Source organism: Pezoporus flaviventris, unplaced genomic scaffold (genome assembly GCF_033815535.1).
Source record: "Pezoporus flaviventris isolate CSIRO_AGI_PZ_B2104156 unplaced genomic scaffold, CSIRO_AGI_Pfla_v1 ptg000013l, whole genome shotgun sequence".
NCBI lineage: Eukaryota > Metazoa > Chordata > Aves > Psittaciformes > Psittacidae > Pezoporus > Pezoporus flaviventris.
In genome coordinates this window covers 15,571,726-15,595,059 of record NW_026892561.1, presented here as the reverse complement: position 1 = coordinate 15,595,059, position 23,334 = coordinate 15,571,726, and the positions used below count along the sequence as shown (strand labels likewise).

General features: G+C 51.4%; 2 protein-coding genes across 3 annotated transcripts; one reads left to right on the top strand and one right to left on the bottom strand.

Annotated features, from left to right (window-relative positions):
- Positions 1-1,733: 1,733 nt before the first annotated feature.
- RGS5 (regulator of G protein signaling 5) lies at positions 1,734-11,589 on the top strand. The gene is made up of 5 exons (XM_061451769.1): positions 1,734-1,855; positions 6,582-6,692; positions 9,444-9,505; positions 9,609-9,775; positions 10,291-11,589. Exons 1-5 carry the CDS (start codon positions 1,812-1,814, stop codon positions 10,450-10,452), a joined length of 546 nt encoding a protein of 181 aa, XP_061307753.1. The 5' UTR covers positions 1,734-1,811; the 3' UTR covers positions 10,453-11,589.
- A 3,999-nt stretch (positions 11,590-15,588) lies between these two features.
- On the bottom strand, positions 15,589-21,788 carry RGS4 (regulator of G protein signaling 4). Of its 2 annotated transcripts, XM_061451767.1 has the most exons (5): positions 21,443-21,694; positions 18,809-18,913; positions 18,117-18,178; positions 17,196-17,362; positions 15,589-16,663 (listed from the first exon to the last, which is right to left on the bottom strand). In XM_061451767.1, exons 1-5 carry the CDS (start codon positions 21,484-21,486, stop codon positions 16,412-16,414), a joined length of 630 nt encoding a protein of 209 aa, XP_061307751.1. In that variant the 5' UTR covers positions 21,487-21,694; the 3' UTR covers positions 15,589-16,411. The 2 variants fall into 2 exon arrangements, with proteins under 2 accessions (XP_061307751.1, XP_061307752.1); XM_061451768.1 differs by lacking the exon at positions 17,196-17,362 and having other exon boundaries at positions 16,593-16,663; positions 21,443-21,788.
- Between the last annotated feature and the right edge of the window lie 1,546 nt (positions 21,789-23,334).

The window sequence follows — 23,334 nt, the reverse complement described above, 5'->3', positions numbered from 1 at the left end:
AGCTGGCTTGCTGCATAATCCCAAAACAGCAGAAAACAGGACTACAATACAAGCCCGAAGTGCGTCCAGGAACAGGAGCCAGAGCCACGCACACCTCTGACATAGCTCAAGGGGGCAAGAAATAAGGCTCAAGGCTGAGCTTAAATGTAGCCCTGGGCCGAGGGAGCAGGTGGGGTTGGTCAGCACAGTTAAGGCCCTTGGGTTGTGGACAGCCAGGGAGAGGAGCAAGGTCCCCTGTTTCCAGCTCTGAGCTGTGGATGTTAAACAAGGCACTTAGATGCACATTTCCATAGTCACCCAGGCAGCCGAGGTCAGGACAGGCAGGTGGCAGACTTTCAGGGTGAATCGTGAGCCCACACCTCGGGTGGGATGCCCGGGGAGCAGGAGATGGAAGCAGAGTGGAGCCTCACACCTTCTGTACTGTGCCTGTGCCAGTGGCTGTAATTGTACAGGCACTGTTGTGGGGTGGCAGAGACCCATGCGGGTGTGAGCAAGTCCTGCTACACAAACTGCAGGAGAGCTGGTGCTGAGGCTCTGCTTGTGTTTGAGGGTTTCCCCCTCATGCAGACCTAGGTGATGGGCCATGGCCCAGGTGACCCTGCTGAGGGCAGGCTGTCACATTCTGGCTGACAGGCAGCAGGGAGAGACCCAGGATGGCTGTGTTACCATCTCCACTCCAAGCACAGCTAAGCCGTGTTAAGAGTGACTCCATGGCAGCTGCTGGTTGCAGCTCGTCATCCGCCTCAGTGGCACAGGGAGCCACTGCGTGAGGGCTTTGACTATGGAATCACTCAGAGCCAGGCTGGTCCCAGTGTTCACCATGGTTTGCTTGGCAGCAGCAGCCTCACTGGCTGGGGTTTGCCCATACACTGTGCTGGGTGCCTGGCTGAGGCTGGAAGAAACTCATGCCACAGATGACAGCACTATAGAGAGGCACTGGCTCTGTGGTTGCGAGTTAGTGGTGCAGTCAAAGAGATCTTACCCAAGCAAACAGAAATGCCACAGTGCTGTGTAGCACCCAAGCCTTAAGGAAGCAAGGGACTGCGATGGGACAGAGCTATGCCGGGTGAGCCAGGGACCAGTCCCTGTTCAGGCCCTGCATCCCACGTTGTGGTCACTCCAGTCTCTGGTGTGTTTTACTGCTCTGAAGTGGCATCAAAAAGGATCCAGATTTTGCACATAATAAAATTCTGGGTGGGATTTTTTTTGGCCTTATCAAAGTGTCACTGTCAGATAAAACTGCAACATTTGCTACGATTAAAAGTTTTTTTTATGCTTATATTAAAATAAATTTGTTCTGGAACAACAGCCACTGTCACTCACCAGCTGATAACCACTGTTGAAACTGTGGATATTTTGACATTAGCCACAGCCTTCAATTCAACAGCAGGACTTCTCATAAGCTCTTTTTAAGAAAGTGACATTTTGCACTGGAAAATACCTTTCTTGAATGAAATATTTCTGCCTGGCTTATCTAAATACTGGTATGTCATTAAGGAGAAACTCTATGGGCTTCTTGAAGTGCCCCAAACAGCAGCCTGGCCCTTCGAGTTTGATTATCAGATCAACCCCAGAAAAAAGCACATTTTTTTTCCCCTTGTGTGAGCTTAGGGAGTAGAAAACAATATCCAGAAGCTGCTGTGCTGGGGCCAGCTGGGGAGGACGAACGGCATTGGTTACAGAGCTGGCGGGGGTCCAGCTCCCTGTGCTATATAGGAGCAAGAGCGGGAGCTAGGCTTCAGACTGAGCCACTGCCTGCTTTAGACGTCTTTCGCACCTTTCTCCTCCCGAGGAAAGCTACAGCCTACAAGATGTGCAAAGGACTAGCAGCACTGCCCCACACATGCCTGGAGAGGTGAGAGCGGACAGCCCGTGAGGGGATGGGGGGAGCCTGCCTCCCCCCAGGGCTCTGCCAGGGGTGGCTGCGGGCAGAGAGGCTCTTCCTATAGCACATTCCCATGATGGACATCTTCAATTGGGACTGGGGTGGCCCAGCTCTGAGGAGGGAGGGAAGGGAGGCTTACTGGCAGGGTCTCAGCAGGTTGCTGCAAGTGGCTAAGACCCCTGGGGGGTGAGCACTGATGCAGTCCAGAACTCTCCTCTCCAGCCTGCGAGCCTTTCTGAGGGGTGAGTTTGGGCCCCTACCTATCCTCAACCTCATCTGCTCCCCTGTGCGAGCCTGGAGCAGGGGTGTGTTGTCCTCAGATCCTAATTGCAAAACACAGGAGGTGGGGAAAGAGTAGGAAAGTGGTTGTCTTTCTGAGGCACAAACAGCCTGGCTCCAAAGTGCCTCAAAATCCTCTTGATGTGCCTATGTCTCCCTCACAGACAGATCAGCCATCCCCAGCCCCTCTCAAGAGGCTCAGCTCTGTGCAGAGCACCCACTCTGCCTCACTTGTGGCAGATGACCATCCTCATCTTCACACCCCTCCGCCCTGGCACCTGCCTCAACCTGCCCTGGGTGGTGGTGGTGCTTCCTAAGCTGCTCTTGCCCCTTGAGAACCCAGGCAGGCTCCAGCCCCCAGCTATTTCCATGCTCAGCAAAACCTGTGGAGCTGGAGGGGGTTTGGAGGGGCTCCGGGAAGAAGCAGAGGTGCAAGGGAGGCTATTGCACAAGGCTGGGGTAAAAGCTGATAAAAGAGTTTATATGTGAATTACCTAGTGAGGATTTCCTACAGCTACAAATGCGTCAGTACTGTTTTTAGATGAGAGTGAGGGTGGCGTTCAGTGTTCAGGAGGGAGCTTGGGAGAAGCCCCCATTTATCAGTGGAAGCTGTGCCACTGGAGACTTGATGCGGCTTGCTCAAAAACAAGGCAAATTCCCATCACAGGCACAAACAGCAGCACAGACCTGCCACAATTTCTTTGCTTGAAATGTGCCTTTTGGTCATCCTTCTGGCCCCTTGCTCACCTTGCTGGGTCTCCTGCAGACTCTTGCACCATGGGTGGCTCAGCAGCACTTCAAGATATGGGTGATCCACACATTTCTGACTCTGGTGTCATCTTTCTTGTCACTCTTCTGCTACTTCCGCATACTGAAACAGGTTTATTTCCACAGGTGCTAAGCTGATGCTTTCATTGACCTCCATTATATGCTCAAATCCCCGCTCTCAAAGTCAGTTTCCCTTATGCTTTTATATGTGGAGTTAGGACTGTGTTTATCCCATGTGCATCATTTTGTATTGCTCTACAGGCATTTCAACAGCTGCTTCACGAGACCCTCCTGCAGCTTCTCACAACTGATCCCCAAGTGCTGCACCCGGGTACTCCAGTGCAATATCTGCTGCTTGGGCACTGTGTGTGGTGTGATACATTTAACAGCACAGCCCCAGCCTGCATTCCCCTAGGGCCATCCCCATGCAGGAAAACACACCATGTCCCCTGCGTGTTTTGTGCTACTTTTCCCACGCTGTTCCACACGCTGCCATGCGTGAGATGACTTTGTCCCCTGCAGCTGCCTGGGGTCTGGAGAGCCCATCCAGGGTCCCCTGCAGACCCAAGGGGCTGGTACCCCCTGACTCTTCCCAAACCACATGCTTGCTGGCCTCTTCAGAGAGGACCAATAAGTTTGGAGGAATCTCTTCCTACAGCCAGAGCTGCCTTGACTCCGCTCCAATAGACCATATTTGTCCATGTGTCCACCATGGCTCCCTGATATGACTGCTGCTTACGTGCCTGTACAGCATCACACTTGCAACTTTATGGTTCCTTGAATCCCCCTGGCACCCTTTTCCACTCAAAGGGCATTCCCTCTGGCACCTCCCTGCCATAGCAGGAGCTTTAGCTTCCAGCTTTAAGGTCTTTGAGCCTCTTTTTTTCAGTTCTGTTTGTGAAGCTGGAGTCTCTCGTGACCCTCCCCAGAGCCCTTCATTCCCTTGATGTGTTTGACAGAGTTGTTTTTTTTTTAATAAAAAGATATTTTCTTTTAATGTTTCTTGGAAGCTGTTTCTCAGGCTTTTTCTTGGCTTGCTCCCATATGTTCTCACACTTAACCTTCCACAGTTTACGGTTCTCCTGCTTTTTCTCACTTGGACGTAGCTGAGGGGGTTGAAGGATGCCTTTTTGTTTATAACTGCCTTTTTTTACCCTGCTGTTTAGCCTTTGCTGAAGCCTTGCTTGAAAGCTTATGATACATCTGCTGGAGGATGCCAGGATGATGTCTTTAAATAGTCCTTCCCTTCCGCCAGCCTGTAAGCACTCAGCCCCCTGCCTGTTCTTTCTTGCTTCTTTTCAACAGGCTTATTCATCTTTGCCATCTCCCCATATTTCATGAAGGCCCCATAGCCAAGGGCTTGCTTGTGGGCAGCTGCTGTCCCCACACTAGGATCTGTGGGGCTTCAGCAGGGTGGGCAGCCACTGATGGTGCACCAACGGCACCATGGGATGGAGCAGGGATGGAGCCATCAAGGGAGCCCCACTGGGAGCAGCAGGCAGTGGGGCTGCAGTGTAGGTCCAACACCAGCCCAGCAGACCAGGCTGGGGAGAAGCACACCTACATCACAGCCCAAGGGAAGGTGGCCCAGGGCTGAACTGAAATGGAGTCCTCAGCCATGTGAAGGGTGTGTGGCTCAGCTGTCAGAGGGTGAGAACTGGAGAACAAGATTTTGAACCAGGTCTAAGCATTATCCATTGCTCCTGCTTGAAGTCACCATCAGTTACAGCCAAACCTTGCGTGTGCACTGGCTTCGCTGGCACCAGGGTGTGGGGGTTACTGGGTCCTGCTCAGATAGTGGCAGAGTGCTGGTCTTGCCTTGCCACCTCCTTAGGCTGTTGCATGTTAGATTCTGCTCCTAGTGCCCTGCTCCCGCACAGCCCATGTTTCCCCTCTGCCTGTCTGGGTCCCCCTGGCATGCACCATCCTTGCTTTGGAAGTGGGCAAGCCACTTCCCACTAGCTCTTCAGCCCTGCTCCAGCCAGACAAAACCCCTGTGGTCAAGCACATGGTCTTATCACCTGAAGGGGACTGTCCCTGGTGCCCACACCAAGCACCAGTAGTGGGTTGGCCATGGCAGCATTCCCAGCTCTGTCCTCCTGAGCACTTTTGCTCAGCCCCTCTTTGATTGCTGCTCCCTGAGCCCATGTGTCCTCTTCATCAGGGGCCACAGAGCTGCCTGTGAAAGCAAAGCCAAAGGGATGGCCACCCTGCCCCATCAGCTTTCCTGTGGCACCTTCTGCACCAGCCTATTGCTTTGGTGCCAGTGGGGCTGCAGCTCCTGCCCACTTCACCTGCCCCCCTCACTGCTGCTGTGCCATCCATGTGGGTCACAGCCATGACACAGGGGTCCTGGCACAGTGGTGCCAGTGGGGTGCCGAGGGGCACCTGAGGCTCACAGGATAGCCAACCTCAGCTTTTGTGTGTCAGGAGCCAGCTCCATCTTGGAGCATTTATTTGCATGTTATTTATTTATTAGAGGGAGCGGGATGAACAGTGCATAGCAGCATCTCCATCCCAGAGATACCTTGGTGTGGGAACGTGGGGACCTCATCACCCTTCACCCAAGGTCCTGGTCCTTCCAGGCAACATTCAGGTTTTCTCAGAAGCACGAGCAGTGGCAGCTGTCCCTGCAGCTGCTGACATTTTCCATGAACACAGCCGTGCTTCCAGGTCTGTGCTTACACCCACTGCAGGTGGTCCTTGCAGACCCCGCTGAGCTGCTCACCCCACTGCCTGCTCCCACACTAGGGTGGCTGTCAGAGCCAGGATTCTGCAGCAGAAGTTGGGGGGCAGCTGATGGAGAAGCAGAGCCCATGTCAGGCTTCAAAAAGTCACCCGTGGGGCTGAAGGGTGGAAAACCAAAACACAGTGTGGGTTTTAAAGGCGGGATAAAAGCTGAAGGAATGGAAATGAAATAGCAGACATAGCAAGGGAGTGAGCATCCACAGAGGACTTGTGAAAATAAACAGCAGAGAGGAGAAGCACAGTGAGCCCTGGACCCAGGGAGCTGCAGCCCAGCTTCGACAGCTGTGCCATGGAGAAGGCAACAAGCCCAGCTACCCTGCGGGGAAGCAGTGAGTCCCCTTGCTCTCATTCACCTCCTGTGCAGACATAAGGCTTATTTATTACTTATATACACACTAGATGTATATATTAGGGCACCCTGCTCTGAATACTGATGGCAAAGCAGGGCTGGCAGTCACAACATGGACAGGTGTGGGGCAGGCACTGCCGTGCAGCCCAGCATGGCATCCTGCACAGCCTCCTCTCTGAAGGCAGCTCCTGCACCTCCTCACCAGCATTTCCACTGGGCTCGTCACTATAGAAACTAAGTGCTGTGCACATGTCCCCTAATTCATCCTCAGAGCAGCCAGCTCCACTGATGCAATTATCATGGCCACAGATGGGGACAAAGCAAAGCCATCAAGATCAAGATCAAGCACTGCCGCTAATTCAGAGTGCCTGGTTTGAAATGCTTTAGCCAGGCACCTTTACAGCATTAGGGTCTATTTATTCATGTCTAATTAATTACACAGCTTTGTACCTCACCAGTGGCTGTGCTAGGGTCCATGCAGGCACAAGCAGGGACCATCCCCACTGTCCCATCCCTTCCACCTGACCTGTCTTTGCTCATCCCTTCTTGCAGGGCCAAGGAGATCAAGACCAAGCTGGGCACACTGCTCCAGAAACCTGACTCGGCCATTGACTTCATTATCCCCTATCCAGAGAAGCCGGAGAAGCCTCCCAAGGCCCAGAAGTGAGTACTGTGCTGGGGTGGGCTGTGCAGGCACTCATGCCTGGCTGGAGAGGTGGACAAGAAGGAGCTGAAGACCCTGCTGCTAGTGGGCACAGGAGGCTTTACATGGCATGCAGCTTGTGACATGGTCCTCATGACCATGGGTTAGATGTGGGCTCAGACAGTTATGTCAGGGCAACATGAGATGTGTCAGGCAATACAGCTTTATGGAAACCAGATTTCTCATGGAAACTCAATTTACTTCTGATGAGATCTCACATTATTTGATAAGGTTTTGCCAGAGGCATTTGGCAATTGGACTTCTTTGAGTCAGCTGCCTCAGTCCAGGGGTGCCAGCTTTGCACAGTCTGCTGGTTTCAACATGGCAGTGTGTCCCCAAGCTGTGTGCATGGCCCCTCAGTGTGATGCCTGGCTCTGGGCAGCTTTGTGATGATGGCACCTTCTCACCTTATTGCCTTTGCCCCGAGCCTCTGCTCTCTGGCACTGAGCTGAGTTAATGACAAAGCAAAGAGAAGTTGAAGCTAGAGAGGCTGATGAGCTGTGCTGCAGGATTGACAGTTCAAAGGAGGCAAAACAAACCTTGGAAAGAAATGTTAGCTTAAATCTAGAAGCAGGATAGCTTCCTGGCCATATGATGATGGCCTTGCCTGTGGTACCTTCAATACAGCCTCAGGTAGCTGAGCTGCTGCCCTGGCCACTTTTCTGGCACCCCTCAGCTGTGTCACCATCAGATGTGTGTGACTGTCCTGGAGACAATGCCCCTGCCCTGGGGCTGCACAGGCAGTGCTGGAGAACCCAGGTCTGACAGCACCCAGAATGACTTGCTGGAGGTAGGAGGCTGACTGGCCCAGCCAGTCTTGCTCTTGGCACCGGGAGCAAGAGCTCATCTTGAAGGGTTTGAGTGGCCATGTCACAATGAAAACCAGGAGAACCTTGTGCCCACTGTTCATGAGGCCAGGTTTCTATTTCCTCTTGAAAGTCATGACTTTTTGTTTTACACCTGTCCCTTTCAGCCCAGGAAATGTTACTCTAAGCCAGTAACCCTCTGCCGAGGGATTGCTAAAAACTCAAAAAAAAACCAAAAGAAACCCCCAAAACAAGCCAAAGTATGGATGAACATCCTGCTCACCCTGATGAGAGCCCAAAGAGAGCACAGGGACACTTGCCAGTGCTGTGCCTGTCTGCTGCAGCGCTGCTCAATGAGAGCTGCCTGGGCCAGGCAGGTCAGGCAGAACCTCGACAGACAGTGCATTTCACACTCTGTCGCTGGCGTGCCCTGGATGCCTGTGAAGGAGACACATTTGTCCCCATTAGCTGTCTGTGCAGAAAGCTGGAGAACATCTTCACTCCCCGCTGGCTGGAGGAGTTGTTTTCTCCTGCACTGTGGAGCCTCTGTATCACTCATCCGTCAGCATCTTGCTCAGAGTTAATTTCATCCCTGTGACATTCAGCTAATGGAAAAATGAATTTGGTAGTTTCCAGGAAATCTGGATTGTGTTGGGTACCTGCAGTGATGCTCCCTCTCGCCAGGGTGGGGAGACGCCTGCCAGGAACACGGGGGCAGGGAGAGCTTTTCATCCTTGGTGGCAAGTGCAAATGCAATTTGAGGTGCAGAAAGTGAATGACCAGAGCCTCCACCATGGTCCTTACTGTGGTTGCTGGCGGTTTGATGACGAGTGAGGGCTGGACACCCAACCTGAGCAAGCCTTGCATTTCTGCCACACTCCTCTCCCAGCTGAAGCCAGGGCAGGGCGGCTGAATGGGAGCACCTGCACTTACCCCAGACCCACTGCTGAAGCACCAATGTCCCCAGGACCAGCAAGTTGTCCTGCCCACTGCTCCCTCCCCAGCCTCAGGGTTGCTCTGCTCACCCAGAGGGGTTCAGACCCAGTGCGTAGCCAAACAAGCAGCAAAACAAGCCTGAGTGCTGCACTGGCCATGGGGAGTGGTGATGGCCTGCAGCGAATCCAGCACTCAGGAATTGGAGGAGGGTTCCCCTCCAACACTGGGCATCAGTGCACCCCAGGGCAGTGTGGTCAAACTCCTTGGGGCTTAAGAAAACTCAACAAGACCCAGAACCACAAACCTCCCCCCCCCCCAAGCTCTTTAGTCACACTGTCACATTTACACGAATTGCATCAAAAAAGAAGAAACAAAGAGAGGAAAACCCACGCACATGAAAAACACCAAAGGTTTTCACTGGGGAGGAAGGGAGCCAGGGCCGCATCCTGCCCTGCTGCGGGCCGTGGGAATGGGGCAAGAGGGCTGTGGGAATTGAGGGCTGCTGACCCCCACCCGGCAGTGCAGGGCTAGAATGATCCGGCCTTTCCGCCCCTCCAGCAGGAAGCATCCTTCCCCATCCCAGAGGGAAAACATAGCAACGCTTTCCAGCTGCCTGCAGAGCCCCGCTCTGCCCTCCCATCCATGGGTGCTGGGGAAAGGAAGGGAATCATGGCTGCAGAGGGGGCTCGATTCGCAGTTCAACTGTATCTCTGCTCAGACACCAGTAAATTTGCCCATGCAGCCCCATCCTCACCTTCCCTGGCTCTTGGCTTTGCCTGGGAGGAGAGAGAGTACTATACTGCAGCATAGTAGCATCCCCATTTCTCCACCATTGTTCTCACTCTGTAACAGTGTCCACAGCTTGTTCCTCCATTCCTCCTGATTTTTAAAGGAAATGTTTAAAAACCTGGAGCCCAGACCGGTGCTGTGCTGAGCATGGACCACCTGGGCTTTCTTTACTCCCTTCAGGCCATCACTGGAGGAGGCTCTGCAGTGGCGTGATTCCCTGGAGAAGCTCCTGCAAAACCCCTGTAAGTTCACGTTCACCTGTGGTCATGTCCCCCCCGGGTGCTCAGTAAGGGGTCAGCCCCTTGCGACCACCAGTGCTCAGTGAGGGCTTGTCTCCCCCAACAGATGGGCTCGCCAGCTTCCACAGCTTCCTGCGCTCCGAGTTCAGTGAGGAGAACGTTGAGTTCTGGATGGCCTGCGAGGACTACAAGAAAACCAAGTCCCCCGTGAAGATGGCAGAGAAGGCCAGAAAGATCTACGAGGAGTTCATTCAGACTGAGGCACCCAAAGAGGTCAGTGGCCTTGGGGCAGGAGGTGATATCAGGAGGGTTGAGGCTGCTGCCCCAGTGGCCTAATCCCAAGGAAAGCATTGGCTGCAGGGCACCTTGTACCGTGGCTGAGGGGCTTGGAGGGCTGTACCCCCAGCCAAGGGCAGCCCCATCCCAATGTGCTGCCCTCCCACCCTTCACAGCCTTGGTGCCCTTGTTTGCATGCTTAGCCTCTGCTGGGCTGTTTCCTGCCATGGGCACCTCCAGCACATGCCTGTTCCCCTCTCCCCACAGAGGGCTTACATTGATCATAAAGGGTGACAATTTACAGTCATCTCCCTCCCCGAGTTAGCTGTGCTGCAGGATAAACCTCATCCTTACAGATTTGCCACCAATAATCCGCCCAGATAAGTGAACCTAATTCAGTCCCTCCTCATAACCTTTGCATGGTTGTTGGTGGGACAGAGCAGGGGATGGGAGATGCCATCACCCATCCCTTGCAAGGGCAGGGTCCCCACATCTCTTACACTCAATCACAGGTGAACATCGACCACTTCACCAAGGCTGTGACCATGAAGAACCTGGTGGAGCCATCACCAAGCAGCTTTGACATGGCCCAGAAGAGGATTTTTGCCCTGATGGAGAAAGACTCCCTACCCAGATTTGTGCGGTCGGAGTTTTATCAAGAGTTAATCAAGTAGCAATGTGGCAGGGCTGTGTGAGGCGTTCGCTGCGGGCGGCCCCACTGCTTCTATCTAAACACCTGCCCCTTCTCCTCAGCAGCTTTACTTTCTTGATACCACCCTAGAGGAGCACCCAGGAGCATTGCTAAGCATCCCCGCCCTGTGCTTTGGACTGTCAGATGTCCTGATGTTTCCTCTCTTAAAGTCTCTTTCCTCTCCCATGAAAGACCAGTTAGCAGAAACCCCTCTGATCCTCCGTGGGTTTGGGACCCAGAAGGGTGGGAGCAGCCCCAGCCCTGCAGTGACTGTGAACTGGCATGCTCCTGGCGCTGTGGGTCTTGGCTTTAATCGGAGGCTCAGAAGTTCTGGCTCTGCCTTCTCTAGGACATCTTAGGACGTGACAATTTTTCTTCCAGTTTTGCCCAAATTGCTGGTCTAGCCCAGGCTTGCCCCCTTCTCCCAGCTTCCCAGGGTGTTGCTGTGGCTGCACAGGGTACCCTGTGGGTGCTGCCCTCCCTGGCTAAGTCCTGTAGTCCTGGGGTGCAGGCTGGGGCATGTCCACCAATGGACTGGCGTTACCTGGTCTTCAGAAAGCAGATCATCAGCAGGAACAGTGATGGCTGCATGGCAGGCACAGCAGGGTGGCAGGGTTGGTGGAATGGCAGGGACAGCTGAGCCAGGAGCCACGTGGCCATGTGCTGCAGGGTGCACTGGGCTGGCATGAGGGGTGGCAGAGTGAGCCTGCACCACCACTTCCCCTATGACTCCTCTTGGAGTCAGCTGTGAGGCAGCCTGTTTGCTTCACGCTAAAGACAGTAAAGAGGATAAAACGAGATCTGTTTGCTCAAAACACTGGGACTGTTTAGCAACCCAGACCTCCTGGTCGCTCCAGCCACTTGCACAATGTACTGAGCTCATAGCCTGCAGCCTGTGGCCTTGTCCCCAGTGCCTGCGCAGCCTTCCACAGGACTGCAGCTTCAGGTGTTGCTGCAGTGATTTCTTGCTCCTGTTGCTTCTCTCTGCAGTAGGCATGCCAAAGCAATACTTCTGCACAAACCCAACTGAGGGGCATTGATTAGAGGAGGAAGGAAAATCACGTTGGGGCTGAAAAAACTGCAATTGCAACTGTTTACAGCTGATTAAAAAAACAACCCACCCCCCATATCCCCCCAACAAACGCAAACACAAAACCATCACTGGAGACATGAAAAATAAACCCCTGGCTTCTTTAACAGATGGCAAAATCTGCTGAGTTTGTGTAGCCTGCATCTCTCTCTCCTGTCTCCTCCAATCTGCCCAGGACATGTGTTTCTATAAGGCTGTCTCTTAAAAAGACCAGCTCTTTTCAAATGATTTAAAGCCAGCCCACTATTCACCACCACAAGAAATTACGAATGAGAATAGGGCAAGGGCATATATGAAAGGCAACTGGGGTCTCATTTCAGCCTCAAGGCAAATGTGATGAACCCCTGGGCTCCAGGACATTTCATCCCCACAATGGTTTCCTGGTGCAGCATCCTCAAGGACATGTCTTGAAATGAGCTGCTTCAGCTGGCAACCTGACACACGCCAGCAAAATAACAAGCCCCCATGCTCCCAGCAGGCATCCTGGACCAGCCACCCCTTCAGGCTGCTCAACCTCAACTGCAGGTCATGAGACTGTGCGAAATGCAGTAACATAAACAAGGGGTTTGCCAGCCTCTTCAAAATCTGATCAAAACCCCACCAGCCCCAAATATTTACATGGTGTCACTATGGTGATGAAGAAAAATACATCCTGAGCTGCAGGAAGAGGGCTGTGTTTTCCAGGCAGGGATGGGGAGGCAGGAGAAAGATGGAGGCCATCACAAACGTGACATTTTCTAACTCTGGAGCAAATGGCCTGGGAAAGTCGGTGCTAGAACTGCAGAGGGTGATGCTCGCAGGACATTCCCCTGGGGTGAGTGTGGGGAGCAGTTTGGGTGGCCCAAGGAGCCCAAGGGAACCCTGGGCAGCAGGAGGGATCTGTCAAGAGAGTGCAGGTTCCCCCAGCAGTGCCCACTGCCCAAAGCTGGTGGGCAGCAATGGGGAGGCAGGAGCAGGGCTGGGCACGGGCTGGGGACTTGGCCAACCCTTCTGCTGCAGGATGCTCCCACGACCTCCGCCCATGTGTGCTCCATGTACTCTCCTAATGTCTCCACAGACTGGTGTCAGTACAAGCAGGTTCAGCATGTTCAAGCTCCCTATTTACAGCATGACTCAGAAATGCAAATCCAGACAGGCTTCCCTGCATAAAGACCTAGAGCATTAATTTTCACTTAAGCCTTTGGCTGCTATTTCCAGACACCGTCACACATTTCGCAGTTTAAATGCCAACACCAATGCCATATCGGGTGGGATGCTGCTGGAGGCTGGCTTGCTGTATGCCACCAAAACCTGAGATGTGACTAGCTGCAACAGCGATGTGTGGGGCATGGAGAAGGTGTCTAGGTATGTTTTGCTGAAAAGAAAGGTGGAGGCTGGATTCAGGAGAGATGAAACAGCTCTACTGGAAATCCCTCCCCAGCTCGATTTCTGCTACAATGCTGGAAGCCTTCTTTAGGGGGCGATTGAACAAGTGCCAGTGATCTGCTACATGGCCATAAAATGTGGCCCCTGAAGCATTTTGGAGCTCTTGGGAAGTTGTGTTTGTGTAGAAGGGTCATATGGCTAATTACTCAAGCAGGCTCATCCCAGAAAGGCAGCAATACCTGTACCTTTGCCATAGCAGAGCATTCCACAGGCCCAGAGGTATTTACTGTTGGGCTAATCCCAACTGTCATATATCTTCATATATTTTATCACACTGGTTTTGTGATACTTGGCATATGTATGAGCACTATACACACAACATTGTGCATCTGTATCCATATACTCATATATAAGTATACACACATACATATATGCAATACTCCTAACATGGGCATCTGGATCCCTAGCGAGTCAGAGAGCCAAAAAGCAGTTTCTGGTTATTATGCTTGTGGTCTGTCAGAGAGATGAGCATGTGTGGGTCGAGCGCAGCCTCAGACCTTGTGCAGGGAAACCTTGGCCATTCCCCTAAGTGAACGCAAAGGTGCATCTTCCAAAACATCCTCCAGAATCACCCTGTGCTGTGGCTGCTGGGTGCACCCTGGCACCGGAGCTGACACAGGAGGCCATTCTTGTGCTCTCTGAAGGACCCCAACCCGGCTGTGGGGCAAGGTAACCCCACGTTGCAGCAGGGTCCCCAGGCACCAGGCACTGCCTCAGTGCCTCCCTGGATCCCACTTCCCACCATAGAGACATGTGGAGGACTGCTCCCTGCAGCCGCATCCCTTGGAATAACACCAGCGGATCATTTGCTGTGTGTTTTCTGGTTGTTCCAGTGACCCAGACCCTCACACCCCCCCAGCCATGGTGTGATGCATCCAGCTCTCCCCCAACACAGTGATTGAGGGCTCTGCTGGTGTTGCCTGGTCCCAGCCTTGGGGACTGCCCAGGGATGGCTGAGGGTGTCCCAGGGCTCACCCAGGCTCCCCCTGTTCCTTGGTCACTTCTTGGAGGGTGCTGAGTGCTGTGGACAAGGGCTGAAATGAGATCAGGAGGGGCAAGTGGCTCCTGACACAAGCAGCAGATTTTCAGGCTGACGTTCTCCATGTGCTTTCCACTACAGATCTTCATATGGGGAAGACATGAGCACAGGTGTGCACTGAGGGACTTGTTGTGTTAACACATGTTCTTGTACTACTCAGTAATCCACACATAAACATGTTATTTCTGCTACTATCTTGATTGATGATTTATTTTATCTCTTTGCACTGGAAGTTTCCTTACCCAATACAGTGCTCTCCCAAAACTTGTACCCAAAAGGCCTGGCAAGACCAAGGGCTCCTGAGAGCTACTGCTGCAACAGATGTGTTGGTTTCTCAGGAAACTGAAAAAGCAAATAAAAACATCATCCCAGGAGGCTGGTCCAAAGGAAACTCATCAGCGTGGCACAGGCACCCTCAGCCCCATGGCCCAGGTGACTCCTCAGGCTTCAGCTCACATGCTTGGCTCACAGCCTGGTAGCTGCTGTGGTGCCTGTAGGGGTACAAGAGCCAGCCCTGATCACTGCCAGCTGCACAGTCTTTGGGCATCTCTGTGTCCACAGGGAACAGGGACAGGCTGAGCTGTGGTTGGGAAGACATCTGCAGTGAGGAGGTGTTCCTTTATGTTGCCCCCTCCAACGCTGACACAGGGGCCTCAACACTCAGACCAGCCTCTCGGAAGACTGGGTGGTCCCTGTGCTGTGCTCACTCTCAGGCATCGCATTGACCCCAAAAGCCCAGTACCCCCCCCACTCATGATGCCAAAGGCATCTGAAGGAAAAAATGGCTGTTCCATCTTTCCGTAATTAAAACGTGTGTGAAGCCATTTGTAAAATGACTTCTTAGAGTAACCTTGCCCAGTGAATTGGGACTCTGTGCATTTTCTTTGGTTCACACAATGGTGTTTTAGAAAGGACTACCACAATTTTTTTTTTTTTTTATTCAGAATGAATTCATTATTATTTAAATATCAATGCAGTTTTTATAATAGTTATCAAGAATTCCCAGTACCAGGGGAAATAAAACATAACCACATGCTTGGCTATGTTCAGAGCTTTAGCAAGCCTCTCCATCTTTTAGCTGAACATGCTATGGTGGTATGTGTCAGTACAGGTGAATAAATACGAAATAAAGCAAATGCTAAAAGAGACGTTTCTCTGTGGGCCTGGAAGTGTCTACTGGAGAACCACAGCCTCCTCCTGCCGTGTCAAAACCCCCGTGTGAGAACTGTTATCTGGGCTGGGATGCAGAGCAAGCAATACACGGTTGTCAGAGCAGTGATATCCAACTAAGGAGAGACCAAGCGGCTGGGGGACAGTGCGGTACCTGGTACGGCAGCCCAAGACAGCAAGCCCTGCACTTATTTCTTGCCTCCAACTGCAGGTCAGTGTCAGTCCCAAAGCCCCCCATGAAGGCCATGTCTAACCACAGTGACTAAAAATGAAGCTGCCTTCTTGCAAAGCCCAGGAGCAGTAATGAGCCTGACACATTCCTCCTACCATCTTCAGGAAAAAAAAGTGAGTCATGCTACTACTGAAATATAAACTCCCATAAATAACATTAAAAAAAGAAAAAAAAAGACATTTTCAAGTACTCCCAAGCAGGGTCTTTCCTCCCCCAGCTGTTGTGGTTGTGGTCCTGCTCCCTCACAAACTGCTCCGTACAAGCCAGGGCACATAAACCTAAATTCAAATGGCGCTCCCAGAGTCAGAAATACACACCTGTCCATCCGGGAGAGAAGAAACATGTTTCTGTTCTGCTCTGCTACAGTGTTTAACATGGGAGCATGAGGGACACAATAATATACAAAATAATGAACCTCTCCCAAAACAATAGCTTTGTACACTCCTTGGAAAGATCCTTGGCCAGCATTAGCTAGATGTTACAGAGGGAGAAGTGGACAGAGGGGAGAGCTTCACATTGCTAAGGACCAGAGCAAGTCCTTTTCATCTAAGCTTTTGCCAATTAGAAAGGGGAGATCACAGTCCCCAACACTTCCCTTGGCTTCCTCATTCCCCTGCTCTTTGCTAAGTGTCACACTGCAACACTGCAAGTCTGGTCCCCTGTGGGTAGTGCTGGGTCTGAATGAGTGCTCCCCACCACCCTCCTGGGCTTGCAGGGCTCACCAGAAACACAGTGGACACACAAGGACTGCACCCAGCTTTCCTGTCAGACACAGACTCCAGGGCTCCTATACCGATGGAGTCAGAGGAGGGTTTGCTACACAGACTGAGCCTGGCTTGGGTTACAATGCTGGCTGTTGCATGACATGGGATGCACCTGGGACATTAGACAGCTATTGGAGACAGCTCTGCTGCTTCATGCCAATGAATGCTTTTGCTGCCGTATATTCCTGCAAGAGCCCTGCCTGCTCCTGCCTTGCTGCAGGTTCAGGCGCACTGGGAGATGATGTTAGAGTTGCAGTCTAAGGTGTGAGTGTGGCTTCTTCTGCAGTTTTCGGGCTCACAGCCAGCAGCAGGTGGGCTGACCAAGTCCAGGTAGTAGGGGGACTTGAGGAAACGGCGGTACGAATCCTTTTCCATGAGGGTGAATATTTTTCTCTGAGCTTCATCAAAGCAGGACAGTGTAGGCTCCAGCATGTTGTGGCTTGTCTTCTCCCGTGTGCATGAATCCAGGTTCACCTGTGGGCCAAAGGGACAGCGTAATTAGAACGTGTCCCAGAAGTGGCTAGCATAGGTAAGGGAAAATCCAAGAATCTCTCCACCAAACGTGCTTTAGCTCGCCTTATTGGGCAGATGTCTGTAATGGCTGTTTGACACTCCGTAGCTGTGGCAGAATCTGCGCAGCTGGATACCAATGCATCCCTTCTGTCAGATGAAATGTCAGGGAGGACTGACATATACCCCTATGGGATGCGGCCAGCCAGGAAACTAAACTGCATGGAAGGACCAGGAACACTGGGAATCAGAGTCTTCTTGGGCTTCTCCCATTTGAGTATGCCCACAGGACGGTCACATGGTTGTGACTAAATCCACTTTCTCTCTATCCAAGTTTAATATGGAAGCAATAAAAATGACACATTTACTTGCTAACTAGCAGAGAAGCAGCACCCTTCAACTCTTGTGAAATCACCAGTCTCTACTTCCCTGTACTGCTGGCCTAGTTCAGAATTCAGGGTGATACCTTTGCCCAAGAAATATTCTGTGCACATACCTCTTTTGTTGCCTGCACTGAGATGAACTCATCATAGATCTTTCTGGCCTTGGTGCTGAGCTTGGCTGGTGACTTGGTTTTCTTGTAGTCCTCACAACTGACCCAGAACTCAATGTTTTCCTCACTGTACTCAGATTTGAGAAAGGCACGGAAAGCAGCCAGTCCTCCTACAGATTGTTCAGAGAAAAAACAGGTCAGGTAAGAGTGTTGGTTTGTGGATAGTTGTACCTGTGAACTCCAGCAAACAGCAGTTCTGGGTTCTCCTTCCCGGAGCAGAATGAGCAGCTCCCCTGGGGCTAGCAGCAAGGATGGCTGCCTGCCTCCATGGTAGTTCCTCGTGCAGCTCGTGTCTGTTGAGGGAGCCTGAAATTCAGACAGGCCCCACGGGGATGTTGCATTTGGGTCCCCCAGCTGCCTGCTCCCCCACTGTGAGACTGCTCTAGTGTCTCAGCCAGGAGAACGCAGGCAACTCACATGTTCCCAGGAGGCCCTGAGGAGACAGCCAACAGTTGCCACAGAGCCTCAGGCCATGGGAACAGCACAAAGGAAACCTCAAGAACATCAGTGTAGCCTGGAACCGACAGGAAGACAAAGTCTCCCATGGGCTCAGCTTCTCCATTTTTTGGTTCTTGTTTAACCCACTGTTAACTGTGTGCTGTGGTCTTGCACTCCCCTTGCAGAGGGGATAAACCAGTTGCATTTACAAACAGGACAGCTTAGCAACAGGTCAAAGCCCCACTCTTGACATCTTATGATTGTCCCTGGGATTTCACCAAGGGGACACTTCACCACCCATCCCAGAGGCCTGTGTGGCCAAAAGAGGTACTGTGTGCTGCTAAGAGACATAACAGTCCATGCTCACTTCAGGGATTGCTCACAGCACACACACTCTGCAGCAGCAGAAGGGCCCTCTTTACTTACTGTCATGATGGATCAAGTTTTCCAAAGAGTCCGCCCACTTTCTGACTTCTTCTTGGCTAACCCTAAAAGGAGACAAAGGCAGAAACATAGGGAAGATTTAAGGGCCATACAGAAGAGACAAACTTGTTCTTTTGCTCTGCACCATTAGAATATCTTTTCCCCTGATTGTTCTAAGAGCATACACAAAAGACCAAGAAGGAAATGTCTGATTCCTTTAGAGAGACCCCTGAGTATCCCAGATCCAATCTACAGAAATGCTGGTTTGTGATCCCTGGCAATTATTGGAGACTTTGTGTTTATTTTGTGACTGATCGCATCTCTTGCTGGAGCACAGAGTTGGTACCATTCTTACACAGGTCGTATCGGCTAACTCCAAAGAGCTGATTTCTTTAACCTGTCAGGGGAACAGCAGCTGGGTCTTGTGATGGCGTTATTTCCCTGCACAAATCTTTCCGTGTGCATATGCATATTGAATCACAGAAGTGCTGGCAGAAAAGGACGTCTCGTTTAACTTTCCTCACGGAAAGGGACTATCAATACCTGAGAACTATTGCCCACTAGATTCAGACACAGGCATTCAGGAGTTACAAGGAGGCAGCAGCAGAAACACTATCGAAGTTCAGCTCAGTGAAGGAGTAAATAACATGTTGGTGCCAGCCTGGGCTTAACTACGTGGCAGCATCTGCTCTTACCTCTGGCTTGAAGATATTTTCTCCTTCTTGCCCTGGGAAGAGCCGTAGTCACAGGAGTCTGACTTCTGCAGCAAGAAGCCCAGACGATGCTTCATGTCTTTGGCACTGAAAGAAACAATTCAAGAGCAAGATGAAGATAATGCATTGCAATTCCCGCTGCAGTGTCCTCACCCACAACAAGCTCCTTTAAATTCACTCATGACACAAATGCAGGTGGCTGCTAGTGACTCCAGTGCTGACTTTCCTCACATAATGCACATTTCTGCTGCTAGACAAACACAACGAAGTCAAAGAAGTAATTTTTCGTGTTCAACAGCACCAACCATTTTCTTGCTGAGAAGGTCATCTGCCTGGAGGCGGGCCTTGCAAAGGGGGAGAAGTTGCTGTTTTCTACTGTTTGTTTACAATTACATTATTATGATAGAAAGGCATCACTGCACTGTAAATGCGTCACTTCTCCTTGAGCTGGTTTGCGCAGCTACCAGTGTCTGGTTCTTACACCCTTGCTAATCCTTTCTGGCAGACCCTGCCATCTCCCTGCCTCATCATCGAGCTACAGGAACAGCAGGGCCATGCCAGGCCACACCACCAAGCAGCTGCCTGTGACACAGAAGCAAGGGAGGAAGCAAAGGGCTCACAGCAGGACCAGGGGGTGAGATCTGAGGCCGAGCCATGAGCTTCACCACAACCAGCCGATACTAGCTGCAGGCTAATCCCTTGCTCCACAGCAAGCTCCTCAAGGATTCATGTTTAATTTTGTTCTGCCTTCTAGCATGCTTAGGACAATCATTGCCTGACAGCAGCATCTAGATTACAGATGGTATTGCTCTCAGCATCTCTCTGGATTTTCTTCCAATTTAAGAACTGGAGGAAGGGGTGGGTAAATCAGTCCTGCTTGCTTTGGGGTGCAAGCCCTAGCCTGCTGCAGGGTGCAACGATAGTGTAAGCATGAAATTACTCTCCTGCTTCTCAGATCAGAGCCTGGAAAAGAGCAAGAGGCTGTGTAGGGGCTGAGCACTGGTAGCTTCTCAGCCTCCCAGCACTGCTCTTTACACCGTGTCAGCACCCCCGATCATATCTTATCTCACTACTTTGCTGTGCTCCTAAATGTTTCCTTAACAACTGCAGCCCTAGGGTGAGAGTGAAGGGACCTCAGAGCTTCCTTAGAGCTTGTGATGAGGGCCAGCACCCAGGCCTTGCCCTGGCAGACATCGGGTACTCTGCGCTGGCAGACTCGGCTGCCTCGCGCGGTCATGCTGCTTGCCCCCAGAAGAAGGAGTCTGCTCAGGTCTGCAGGAAGGCGGCAGCAGGGGGAAACAAGATGCTGCTGCTTGCAGTGAGTCCAGCAGCTTTCTGGGAGAGAGGGATTTTCTTGGCAATCCTGAACAGAAAGGTTAAAAGATGTGAACTCTCCCCTCCTCTTTTTCTTTTTTTCTTTTTTTTTTAAATGTTCTTTTTTTTTTTTTTCCCAATCGCATGTTCCTGAAAACTGGGGGGGGGGGGGGGGGGGTCTGGTGGAGGGTGTCAATATTTCTTCCTTGCATTTTCATCACTTGTTTTCAAATCCACCATGAGTGGAAGCTTTTTCTTCTAGATGGGAGCTGGCTGAGCCTCAGTTTGTATTTTCCCAACCCTCTCCCACTGCACAGCCACTGGGAAGCAGCCTGAAGGCATGAGGGGCCGGAAAGCACTGCATCATCAGAGACCCATGCAAGTCTGTATGGGCTGGATGAGCAGGGACTTCTGTGGGACTGGTGCCATTCTGGGGACCTGGGCCACTCTGCTGGGGGTCTCAAGGCCCCATAGCACCTGAAAGGGAGTAACACCCCTCCATGAGAGCTCATGGCCACCTTGCTGGCATAGAGATCACCTCACACTGGGCTGCAGGGCAGGCCATGAAGCCAAGAGCATGTCTGGGGGGCACAAGGATGCCTGGCTGGCACCGCACACCTGGGTGCAGCCGGATCATGCACCCATGGCAGGGGTACAGCTCAGCCCTTCCTGATCAGCATGGCACACTGGGAATGGCCAGCCCCACACCAGCCCCACAGCACTGTGCACCAGGATACAGCCTGCCCTGGTCCCTCACTGCCCCTACACAGCCGGGGCTGACTCTGTACTGGCTGGTGCCGCATCCAGATCCGCGTTGCCCTGGGCTGCCTTGCAGCCCTGCCTTGTCCTGCCAGGCTGGCCTTCTGCATTTGGGATGCGTTTTGGAGAATGACTCTGAATTCTGGTTTTTATTTTTTTTTTATATATATATCCTTCCTGCCTTCTTTTTTCCCTCAAAAAATCAAGAAAGAAAAATTCAGCAGAGAAAGGATTCAATGGAGAAAAGGGGTGCAAAGCTTGTGGCAGGAACAAATGACAGGAATATCAATATGTAGCAGTGCTAAGAGCTGCTTGTTTTGCTGATGAGAAGGATGGGCTTAGAGATTGCACAGCACAGTACAAAACCTTCATGTAATTCTGCTTCTGAATAACAGAAAAAAATCAAAAAATAGCCTGTAAGCAATCATTTATATCTTATCTTAGAAAAGCAGCAGAACCAAATCTGCCACTTGTGCTTCAGACACCAAGTTCAATACATCAGCCTAACAAGACCATTAACAGACGCTCAGAAATAAACAGTACCTTTTTAAGCAAGTGGCTGGCAGCGCAGCGAGTCCCTTGCACATCTTGCTCTGGAGGTTGGTTCTGTATTCCAGGAAAAACAGCAACGCAGGAGGAGGCAGAGGCTGTGCGTGGGTCCCTCGCGTCTGCAGAATTCAGTCTGGTCTCTGAGCCAGCTGCGCTGCCTTGGCTCTGTTTTATAGCCTAGCCCAGACAGCCCAGCAGCACTGGGTGACCCAGTCAGGACTCAGCACAGCGGCAGCACCCATCCCCTTTTTGCCCACCCAAGAGGAACAGGGTGACGTATAAACCAAGACAAAGGAGTGAGCGGGATTGAAAACCTTAACAGAAATGAAGCTTGGTGTCTGGCTGCAGAGGTGGATTCTTTTAAAAGGGCAGAAAGATCTTCAGGGGCTTTCTTCTATTGCAAAAGGTGGAACGGTGCAGATAAAAGCTGGAGAGGGACATAGATGGTAAAAAGGGTCAGAGAATCAGTTTGGAGAAGTGAGATGAGCTTTGATGGCTCCTCAGTTTATTTTCCTCTTCTATTTAAAGCAACCTGGGGAAAACAAGGGACAAGAATTTTAAACACAAAAGGTTCCTATAATCCCAGGAAATGCAGAAAACAGAGCTCTGAGGAAAGAGGAATGTAAATTCAACAGGGAACAACCCAGGCAGACAAGACTGTCCTGTTTTATTCTAGAGGCATGTGGGTATATGCTTTTGGTGGAGCTAAAAAAAAAAGCTCTGAGGGGCATATTGCTATTGGAACATAAAATGTGTGTGTCCTGGCACACACACATTTGGGGACAGCTCATGTACATGTGTACAAATAAAGACAGGAGGAGGCTGGCCACACAGCTGCCTTAGATATACCATATTTGACTCTAATCAAAAGCCAGACCTTGGGAATCAGGAGTCCCTGAATCTCCAAGGGATGATGATTAATTAAAACAATAGGCATAACTGTGCCTGCCCAGAGAGGAATTTGCAGCAGTGTTGAGGCTGCTGTGTGCTAAAGGATGAAATCCCTGGCTGTGGGGATGTTTGGTGGTGACTACAATGCCTGTACTCACAAGGGAGAGCAGAATGAGCCTAGCTACATTACTTGTGCTCAGCCCTTGGAGGGTGCAGAAAGCAGTTGTCTCTCTGGAGGGAGCTGGCTGATATCTATTGAGCTGCAGCTCAGCACAGCCTGTACCATCATTATGGAAGAGGGAAAAGCTCTGGGCAGACTGGCGTGCCACACTTGAAGACTTACTTCTGCTGCGAAATAAAGAAGGTTCATTTCTGGAGCAGGCTATCTACCCACGCCACCACTGCTGCACACCCTCCACCAGAAACCCCTAAATACTTTGCCCATGACCTGCAGAAGTTGCAGGGTGAGATTTTCCCTCCTGTGTCTCTAGAGCCTACAGCCAGCAGCACAGACAGCCCAAACCCCAGGCTAGTTTACCTGCCTTGGCACACTGCATCCTCTCAGATTATTAACTGCTGAATTAACCAAAAATGCTTTTGTACGAATGTAACTAACCTGTTTCCAAACCTGAAGCAACATACCTGCAGGTTCTGCACTGTCTGGACTGAAGAGCAGCTCCAGCTCAGGGCAGTGTAAAACTTTAACTAAGTGAATCCCCTTTTGTTTTTAGCGTTGCTTAGCTGGCAGCACCTGTGTAGATCTGTAGGTAGCAATTGAGCACTGGCAGATTTAGTGCCAAAGCTCTTATATCTTCTGTTTGGGAAGGAGAGAAGCCAAAGGGCAGAGTATGGCCTACATGAAAAAAACTAATTAACATTTAATTTTACTCTCAGACACGTGAAATGTGTTTCATGCATGTTAATCCCAAGGTGCCATGCATGCAGCATATTTATTCAAGCAATTCAAGAGCTCAGCTGGCTGAAATGGCCAAGGT

Excerpts from the sequence above, each read along its gene's own strand:
- RGS5 (XM_061451769.1), top strand. The coding sequence starts at position 1,812 with ATGTGCAAAGGACTAGCAGCACTGCCCCACACATGCCTGGAGAG. Across the intron at positions 6,693-9,443 it reads AAGCCTCCCAAGGCCCAGAA|GCCATCACTGGAGGAGGCTC; the intron begins GTGAGTACTGTG and ends TACTCCCTTCAG. Across the intron at positions 9,506-9,608 it reads GAAGCTCCTGCAAAACCCCT|ATGGGCTCGCCAGCTTCCAC; the intron begins GTAAGTTCACGT and ends CTCCCCCAACAG.
- RGS4 (XM_061451767.1), bottom strand. The coding sequence starts at position 21,486 with ATGTGCAAGGGACTCGCTGCGCTGCCAGCCACTTGCTTAAAAAG. Across the intron at positions 18,914-21,442 it reads CCAGCCACTTGCTTAAAAAG|TGCCAAAGACATGAAGCATC; the intron begins GTACTGTTTATT and ends TGTTTCTTTCAG. Across the intron at positions 16,664-17,195 it reads CAGTGCAGGCAACAAAAGAG|GTGAACCTGGATTCATGCAC; the intron begins GTATGTGCACAG and ends TTTGGCCCACAG.